The sequence below is a fragment of the Branchiostoma belcheri genome, unplaced genomic scaffold, assembly GCF_001625305.1.
Source record: "Branchiostoma belcheri isolate BF01 breed outbred unplaced genomic scaffold, Haploidv18h27 scaffold66, whole genome shotgun sequence".
Classification (NCBI taxonomy): domain Eukaryota; kingdom Metazoa; phylum Chordata; class Leptocardii; order Amphioxiformes; family Branchiostomatidae; genus Branchiostoma; species Branchiostoma belcheri.
In genome coordinates this window covers 1518315-1528057 of record NW_017804309.1, presented here as the reverse complement: position 1 = coordinate 1528057, position 9743 = coordinate 1518315, and the positions used below count along the sequence as shown (strand labels likewise).

General features: G+C 47.4%; 1 protein-coding gene across 2 annotated transcripts; it reads left to right on the top strand.

The window, feature by feature from the left end:
• Nucleotides 1-1623: 1623 nt before the first annotated feature.
• On the top strand, nucleotides 1624-9471 carry LOC109483847 (H2.0-like homeobox protein). 2 transcript variants are annotated; one of them, XR_002141041.1, is made up of 5 exons: nucleotides 1624-2068; nucleotides 3096-3359; nucleotides 6555-6742; nucleotides 7574-8626; nucleotides 8662-9471. XR_002141041.1 is itself a non-coding variant. In XM_019786998.1 (4 exons), the coding sequence occupies exons 1-4, from the start codon at nucleotides 1744-1746 to the stop codon at nucleotides 7925-7927; spliced, it is 1131 nt and encodes a 376-aa protein (XP_019642557.1). In that variant the 5' UTR covers nucleotides 1624-1743; the 3' UTR covers nucleotides 7928-9471. The 2 variants fall into 2 exon arrangements, 1 of the variants encoding a protein (XP_019642557.1); XM_019786998.1 differs by having other exon boundaries at nucleotides 7574-9471.
• The last annotated feature ends 272 nt before the right edge of the window (nucleotides 9472-9743 follow it).

Sequence of the window (9743 nt, the reverse complement as noted above, 5' to 3'; positions counted from 1 at the left end):
CCGTCCTTCCAGCCCGACTATCAGGCAGTAAGACGATCCCCTCATCCCACCCACGGCCTACAAATTGTTTTGCGCCGTCGTAAACCGATCTCTTCATTATATCATCCGCAATTATTCGATAACTGGTCCAGATAACCGTATATCAAACCGCCGGAGCTGCGCAGGATATCTCGCGAGTCGCCAAATTGTTTCATAAACAAGACAGTTTTAATTGGCCTTGAGTAAATAAACCTGTTAGGTGATTAAATGTGCACCGCCCACCCTCAGGATAGTTACTGTTTTGTGAGTTTACACTGCCGATTTAAACGCCCATTCTCCTTTATACTGTAACTTCATGTATTTTCACTGAGGACATTTCGCTGTAGAAAGGGAAATTTAGTGGTGTTTTAGTTGAAACCATCCTGCAGTACAGTAGGGATACAACAATGCACCTATTCGCAGTGTCTTGATTCCTCTTTGGCGGCAGCGATGTATAGCACATTGTAGCTGTGCCTACTTCTAGTGCCATGGTGTGTGTGTGGTACTACTGGTGGACACTAGGCAGGTGTATCAGAAAATGTAAGGCCTGTTGGATGTTGCCATCCGGTGTTTCTAGTGTACTCGGCAGAATTGTGATCTCAAAGCAGATGTGTGGCTTTGGTTTCTTTTTGCACTGACCCTGCTGTACATGTAGACAACGTAGTTGGGTGCCTGTCGAAATAGTCTTACGAACTTGTGACAGCCCTTAGGCAACCCTTAGGAAGGCCTGATGAGGGCCAGCAGGTAGCCTGGCATCTATCCGGTACCCATCGAAAGTATAGGCTAGGGTGAATAGTGAATAGAGGTACAATGGAAGGGAAATGGATTCCAGGCTATGGTACAGGTAGAAGAGTTTTCCCTCCCCACATCTTCTTGGAGATAAAGAGACCCGCCTACATCAATAATCAGGCTGGAGGTTTTGCGAAGAACCAGCTGGGCCGACGACACGGCTAAACCTTCTCACCCGCATAAATCTCTTCTGCTACTAAACAAACACCGTCCGCCTGCCCCCTGCAAAAACTCGGTAATTTTACCTCCGCCCCTAAGTCAACAGTTTTCCTCAAGAACCTGCAAACTTATCCGGCGAGTCGCCGCTCCGGGCCCGGCGGAGTGGTTTCGGGTGTCCCGCCGTATGTCAGCAGCTCAGCTCAGCCACATCAACAAATTGCGGACCGGACTCTCAACACCGCGAGCGGGGGTAATCTTCGAGGCGACGGTCCGATAGCCTCGTTACCATTCTTCACAGGCAGACTTAAAGTGTTTTTGTTGTCTTACTATTACATAGGCATGCTTTATTTCCAGTCGCCTTTGTAACCATTGCCATACCGTAGGCATCGTAGGCGAACTAATAGAAACCGACCAGAAAAAACTGCGCGCGCGTTTATGGTCCTAGGCGGGCGGGTAGAACTCGCAGCACCGTTAAGGTACCGACCAACCTACGATGGTCTGGGTGCCAGTCTAACGGTCCAGCCGCGTGGATATTAATTACACGAACGGGAAATGCTGGCCGATCTCTGGTGAGATATGGGCCTAATGAGCTGCGGTCTGTTGTAAGCAAAACGAGCGCGTGACCAATGGGAGGACCGGTCTGTGGGGTCTGCCAGCCAAGGAACTCGTGCGGCGTCTCAAGCAGCTGGAAGGGAGAGCCAATAGATGAAGGATCGCGAGCGGAGTTACTAGTAGTAGTTTGGCTGCAGTTCCTTGTCGGAGCGGATACCCGTGAGCATGTTTTCTAACGCGTTCAGCCCGTACTACCTGCACGTGTGGCCGGCGGGCTACCCCGCAGGTTTCCCCGCCGCCCAGCAGGTCAAGAAGCCGACGCCGTTCTGCATCGCGGACATCTTGAGCGTGGACATGGCGGAGGCGGCGCGCGCTGCGGCCCAGGCGGTGGAACACCCCAGGCCCGGTGCGCGCCCTCGGCAGGCCGCCCACAGTCCTGGGGCCGCGCCCGAGGCCAGACCCGCCCCTCCCGTGCGAAGCGCAGACCTGAAGTTTGGCGTAGACAGGATACTTTCCACGGAGTTCGGCGGATCCAGTGAGAAAGTTACAGGTACAGAGTTACATACACTTTGATTTAGAAATGGGCGGTACGCCGGTTCTGTCACAAGCTGCCTGAAAACTGTATGACACCGAATCGTTATACGGTCTACGACGAATATAACCGCGCTTTAGCGTCGACGCCGCAGCGTCAACGTCATCTCGGACATTTGACAGGTCACTGAACGAATATTTAGTAACGTTAATTTAGACCAACCAAGAAACCGTTTAACCAAGTCTTGAATAGAAACATGACATTAATGTTAGCATTAGCATTATAGAAAAATGTGGAAAGAACACGGTACACCCAGAGGAAGATACAGGCTTTAGACAGGGTGACAAACTATCCTGGCAGAAGCGACACAAAGCAATCATCGCGTCATTCACAAAGTTTGCGAAGCAGGTCCTTTAATTCAATTTGGATTAGACACTGGGACTTTGGAATCTCAATCTTGACACTTTTTGGAAGCCAAATAGTCTTTGTAACTACATAACATTCCCTTATGCAGAAAAACATACACACCTTAACTGAACATCCAGTAATTTTTTGACAGGTAGGGCGTCTAACATGGGACACTCCAAATTCGGCAAATGACTTTAAATTAAAAATCTTCTTTTATACTTACTATTCAACGATCGCTGGGCTACCGTACAGTGACCAAAAGTGGATTCGTGTGACTCTTGAATTTAGTAGATTTTATAATTAGAATATGATGCACGGTACAAAGATGATTTAAAGACAACAAAACACACAAAGCATAGAAAAAATCGTTCTCTGTCTATAAAATTCGTTCATGTCTCTCGTTGGGTCACTCGGTGGTCGCAGCCTACCTTGGAAATGTGGTGGAACAAAATGTATTTATATACACTCGCATTTATAGTCGTGCTTTCTCTGTACATTTCTGATTTGTCGTTCCAGTACTATACAGATATGAGGAGGCCTGATAATAAGTTTTGTCTTCGTTTCCTCTTCAGATCATACTAGTTTATAGCCAAGTATATACAACTTCTCATTCCTGACCCTGTGTCGTCTCCCGCAGGTCTGACGGCTCTTGCAGCAGCAGTAGCGCAGTCCCAGCCGGCCCGAGGCGGCCTGTGTTACGGCGCGTCCCGCCAGCTGCAGCCCGGCGTCCCAGCGGCCTCGCACCCCGGCTACCCGCCGTACTTCCCAGCGGCTCCCGGCGCCGACGTGCTCCCAGGTAGGCGCACACAGAAGAACCCCGCCTGTGGTCGGTGGTCCAACAGGCTCCACACCGACTTGTACTATCCCGGCTTCTGCGACCCACAGGACACGCTAGCATACGGTGAGCCCCAAGCCGGGAAAACGGAATGACATGAATATGTAGCTAGATCTCCACTCACTTGTAGCTTCCTACGATTCCACTGCATTTGACAGCCGGAAAAATAGAAATGAATCACTGTTTGAGAAACCATTCAAGTTTTTGGCTATAATAAAGACAGTCGGGACGACTACTTTAGACTTGTGCCTGCATGGTGGTCGAGTGGACTCTAAAAGTTGCGTTAGACTTGATAGTGACTAATCGGAATCCAGGTGTTTGTCCGATGTCCATGAATGTTAGACGGCTAGGTAGAATATTACATGGCAGGTAATCAATGGTAACTGGATAAATGTGTCTGTCCGAACTGAATGTTATAGGGAGCTCTTTCGAACTCGTATCATCACTGTTATTGAGCACGGTTGTCGATGGACTGATGAAGGTTCAGACCCGGCTGAGTTGTGCGATAAGTCCCAGGCTGTTTTTCGGGCTATCTACTCGTTGTGTGATGACCCGTCACAGATAGTAGGGTTTCGATAAACCCTCCTTTTTTCCCACGGCCCCGATTTTGCGCCGTACTTGATTGTTTTCGTTAAAATCCAGTTGATACTGAATCCAAACTTCCAGACTCTATGCCTATGGTATATGACGCGAGGAAAATTAAAGCCCTGTGCATGTACTTAGTGCATGTATAAAGTCATTCCTAGATTTGTAGTTAAGACAATGGAAACACGGAAATGTGTCCTTAGCTCTGATTACGACGACGAAAAGACCCCGCCCTCCCACCGTGGCCCTCCGCCATCGTATTTCCAGGTGGAACAACCGTGGCAATGCCGTATCTCAGCAAGGGTATCTCACCAATACACTACACACGAGCGTTGGTTGTGCAACAACATTTCATCAGTGGCTGAATCAATGTTTCACGTATTAGTTAATGTGCACAGTTGTCAGTTGAGGTCAAGTAAGCACACCAACAACCACACAAACTGTTTGCGTGGGACAACCTCCCTCACTTTCTTGCAAGTAACGTTGTAGCAGACTTGTCAGACAGACAACACCCGGCCACTTTACTGGAGAACAGAAACTTCGACCTGTTGGTATGACCCAAGATGAAGAAACGGTATAATGTCGGCTGATGACCATTTGACCAAGAACTGACCAAAGGCATCCAAAGCCAGTGGCAACGCAAAGAACCTTCTCAAGTAACGTATAGTCGAAGGCTGGCTTTAAAGTAAACCGTAAACAGAAGAAGTAGAGCGAAGACTAACAACGAATGAAGTCTCACCTTCGCAGTTCCAAATTTATTGCTTTACAAGTAAGAGGCAGGTGACACTGACCTGTAGGTTATTTCTTACCATTTCGTTCGACCCAATAAAATGTCTCCGTGTAGTGGCGTTCCATTTGGGCGAATTTCTGACCGAAAGAATCAACTCATTTCAGACACTACAACACAGTAGTGTGGTTCCACCCGGGTGGGTTTGTGAGCGACACTGTCCGATCCAACACAGAACAGGCGGCCTACAACAATATCAGACGTGTCGCAGCGAGAGATAAGACATGTCGTGTTCCCGAAGGAAATGTCTTGATCCCGGGATGCTGAAACCCCTGTCACACATTCAGCGCCTTCCCATGACTTTCCCCCGATCACTCCCGAACCAAGCTCGGTGCTGGGCTGGGAGTGGCCTGGAATCTATCCTATTCCTCCTCCAGTTCGCTCCTCTCATCACATCCTAGCAGAATATAACTTTCCCGACCTTAATTTTCCAAAATCTATAGTCGGTTGCCGCAGACGATTTTAAAAGACTAGTAGGAGACCTCGTGGACTAACTCCCAACCACAGACAACCTTGCTCACGACCAACTCCCGACCATGGTCTGGAGAAGGTCATGGTCAGTCATGTGTGACCGGAACTTGACCAAACGTCTACTCCTCCGCAATAATCTTACGTCAGCTCGAAAACCTAATCTGCAGCTAACTTCCCCTTCCTCCCAGAGGAGAGAGTTCTATTTTGGAAGCGCGAACCTTTCCACACGTCGCTTATAACGGAGGAAACTGGTTCGATAACCGTGTTGTTTAACCGTTTATCAGGAAAGGTAATTTAAGCGCGTCGGAAATCTCCCAAGACACTGGGGTGTAACAATGCAGCAAGGACTCAACCGCTCCGCCCTGTCAACACCACGTCTACTGGCTACAGCATTAAGCAGATAATGAACAAAAAACTAAACAAAGTTTTAAACGTTGGAAACTCTGTATCTGTATCTGTATCTGTATAGCCTATAACCTGTTTATGTGGCTACAAGCAAAACTAAGATGCTGTTTTCACTTAGCGCCATAGTACAGTTTTTTTTAGAGTGACGATATGCGTTGTTAGTCTGGTGGAATCTTGTCCAGTCGGAAACCCAGGTTACCTCCCGTTCCTTCCCCGGCTCCCTCCAGCCTCCGCCCGACCACTATCGCCTGGGTGGCCCGGTGTCTCTCAGACGGCCGCTGACAGTAGTTACAAAACTACAACTTCTTTCCTTTCCCTGTGGATTCGTGAGAGAGTCTGCCTCGTGTTTTGGTAGAAATCTTATCTGGGCGTGCTGTGGAGAAGTCGCTTGTCTGTGTGGCAGGTCGCAGCTGGTTGAAAATCTTGAGCTAACTTCTGCCAGAAATCCTTTAACCGGGCTTGCCACAATCTAGTGTCTTAAAACGGGATGATAGGAAATCATTGGCATTGTCTGAAGTTACCACAAGAATGTAGAAAACTGAATCCGATCCAGGTTGGTCCCTTAGATACTTTTCTCCATTGACACAAGCATTAAGAATCCTGTCTATGGTGACCACCTGTCATGTGATCATAAGATCATAAGATCATGTGGACCAGATTCTATCGGCCCCTGCAGCTAGCTGAATGGTCTTCTTGTGCAGATTTGACTGTATATAACAGATCGCTTTATTGAGGAAAAGCATAACTTCTGAAGCCATAGGTTCCTATATATAAGAGCTGTACCAACCCTCGTGTCTGTCACAATCAATATGTCTGGTACACAGATCTTTGTATTTCATTCCAAAATCATTTAAACATGACAATAGTGTAACTCATACATACTTATATCGATGATAAGTTATAGCTGTTAATGTAGGATGCATTAGCTTTGTAGTATTGGAGCTTAAGAGCCACACATTGTATCCTATACCATTGTCGAGTAATAATCCCATCCACTGCCTCCCGTCCCGCAGGTCCGTACGCCATCCTGAACGCGGAGTCCCAGCAGAACTCCCAGCCGAAGAGGAAGCGGACCTGGTCTCGGGCCGTGTTCTCCAACCTGCAGCGGAAGGGTCTGGAGAAGCGCTTCGACATCCAAAAGTACGTCACCAAACCGGACCGCAAGCAGCTCGCCTCCATGCTGGGCCTCACAGACGCACAGGTGGGCAGGAACAAGCTTTCTATCCTAACATCACAAACGTCGTGTCATTGTCGTACGGTCGCAAGCTGAGTGCCTTGTTGGAATAGTCGTTCATGTGTCCTGTAAAATTCATCTGTCTTGTACTGGAAAAGGCTGCCTTAGGTCCTTGTCGGCGGTTGGTTCTGTCTGCTTCAAAATTGTACGACGAATGATCGAGTCTAAAAGAAAACGTTAACTTTTTTTTCTTTCTCCAAATTTCTCATGCCCTTACCTTTATTTTGCGCTCAAAGAAAAACAACAACACAGAAGACCAAATTTTTACATGGATGATAGATGAGATTTAGTTTCAGTTACTCTTTAAAGGACATATAAAAACGAGCCAAAAACGATATACATCCGCTTGGAGATCAGACAGGGCAACTATTCACAATTGTCCTGTCAGTATTGTGTGCAGTTCAGCCGACATGCCCGGTCACATCGGCAGTCTCACGGCCACGGCCGGCCACTCAAACCGCCATCCGACAACCAGCCACAAACACGCTTCACTCAGCAATATAAGACACGAAACCAACACGACAGCGAACGCGGATTAAAAACAATGCGTCACTAACAACTCTATGGTTTATTTTTGCACACTATAGCTAAGGTACAACATGTACATGAAAAAACATGGGAATCACAGTACGTACAAAATTACAGTTATAATATACATGTCAGGTTGGTTACCGTTGGTACCGTTTTGTGGAAGGGAGCATCATCTTTACACTGTGGTACAAAAGCGTCGACCGAAATGACAGGGAACGCAGATGAAAAACAGCGCGTCCCTTACAACACTCTGGTTTATTTTGGCAGGTGAAGGTTTGGTTCCAGAACCGGCGGATGAAGTGGAGAAACGCCATGAAGGAGAAGGAGCGGCAGGAGCGGGAGAAGGTGGCGGGGGACAAGCCCGACCCGTGCGGGGAGGAACTCGCGGGGACGCGGGGAGAACACGACGACGACGACGACGTCAGCGTGGCGGACACCGACGGCAAGGACGAGGACGATTACGTCATTGACGCAGAGTGTCTAGATGATGATGAGGATTCTCCGGACACGTCAGTAGAACATGTGAACCCGGACTGTGCCGCGAGTGGCGCAGGGAAAACGGAACAAACAACAAGTCATCCGGAGTTGAATGGCTCGGCCGATGTGCCTTACGGACAATAGCGACTTCTTGGTCTCACAAATAAGTGCCGGCAAGAAACTGTATCCAAGGTAGCCAGCATAAGTGCCAACAAGAGCCTGTATTTAGTGTATTGTACTGTATTGTATATAATATGGCCGTAAGTGCCGAAAATTGACTGTACATACAATGGCTATATTATGTGTGGATGTACCAAAATGACTATTATTCTATCAATTATAAATGCCAGTAAGAGAATTTCTTTATTTAACACGCCTTTCTATCCTTAATACGTGCCAACATGTGACTGGATCCAACATGGTCATTATATTAGTGTTCGTAGTTAACTATTAGTAATTGTATCCAACATGGCCAGAAATGCCTTTGTACACACGACAAGTGACGTCCCAGTGGCCATTATGTAAGTGCCTAAAAGTGCTGGTAATCCCGGCATCCACAATGGCCATTAATAAGCGACTATATCCAGTAATTACAGCAGAGTCGCTGCCTTTGACGTCCCTCCGGGTCTCAGAACCGCGCCGAGGACCGAGCCACGGAGCTGAAGGTTGCCGTCACCTGTTCAATTAGCCTCGGACCTGGTCTGTGTACGGCCGCACGGCCGGCTCCTTCGGGACCGTTTCCACATTTTCAACCGAATTTCAACTATTTCTACAGCCGTTTTCTGCATAACGTCACCACATCATTACTTCAGGTTGTCAGAAGGCGGCATGTAATTACTAAAGGTAAACTCAGCACTCCCGAAGTGCCTAATCAGCAGGCAGATATGAAACATCGTGCCGGCTTCGCGATCGGCCTGCCCTTCCGACGTTTTCGGACATAAGACATCGGGGTCGTCCTTGAAACGTCATGTCAGACGTCAGGCATGCACCAGAATACTGATTCATCAAAATCTGCTTGCTCATCCTCCTCAGATCTACAGCAACACATTACTGTAGATTTCTAGAGAAAGCGCTGAATGTTTGTCACGAATCTATCATTTGCAACATAGTGTGGCAGCGTCACGAAGTGCATTTGAATGTACGATCACAATCTAGGGCATTCTTGGATAGTCGTGCATGTATCATACAAAATTCAGCTGTCTGCTTGGTTACGGAAAACGCTATCATTGCCAGTGGTTGGTTTGATTGAAAATCCTACTACATAGAAATCGTACGACGTTTTATGGCAAATGTACCTGCGTCGTCATCAACTTCACATTAGTCTGTAAGCAGATGTGTGACACCTGCGTGTTTTGTACGTCTTATTGAGTTCCTTCATTATGTCTAATGATCGGTGCGGCGAACAGAGACGTAAAAAAGCTCATGGACATAGACCGAGTAAAACAAGCCGTAGTCGCAAATATGCTTCGAGATTAACCTATAGGACAACTTAAGCCAATTACGAAACGATCCCAGCAGTGGGCTGTAGAGTCACGAGTCGATAAGAAAAGTAGGAAAGACGCAAAACTCCGTGCCTCGTGCCACCTTGTACAGCTAGACTTGTCGCAACGGCTGTTAGCCTTGAAAGACCCAACGGTACCATTATACATACTGTAGAAAATATACAGCAAATAGCCTAGATATCTCTGTGGAGAAAAAAAATTGAATAAATGTTTATTTTTCCAAAGATTATGAAGCCGATGACTGAATGTTTTGTGTATATAGGTTAGAGTCGTTACTTTCATTGAATTACATGTAGGCGGGCATTTACAGTCAGGAGCTTTAGACAGACCAAACAAACCGATTTAGTAGCCCGGAATGAAGAGGTTGGGAAGATCGGGTTGTTCATGGGGGTGTTCTGGGCTATACGGCTCCATGTGCCGGTGGTAACAGTATTTCTGACCAGATCCCTGGCCAAGTT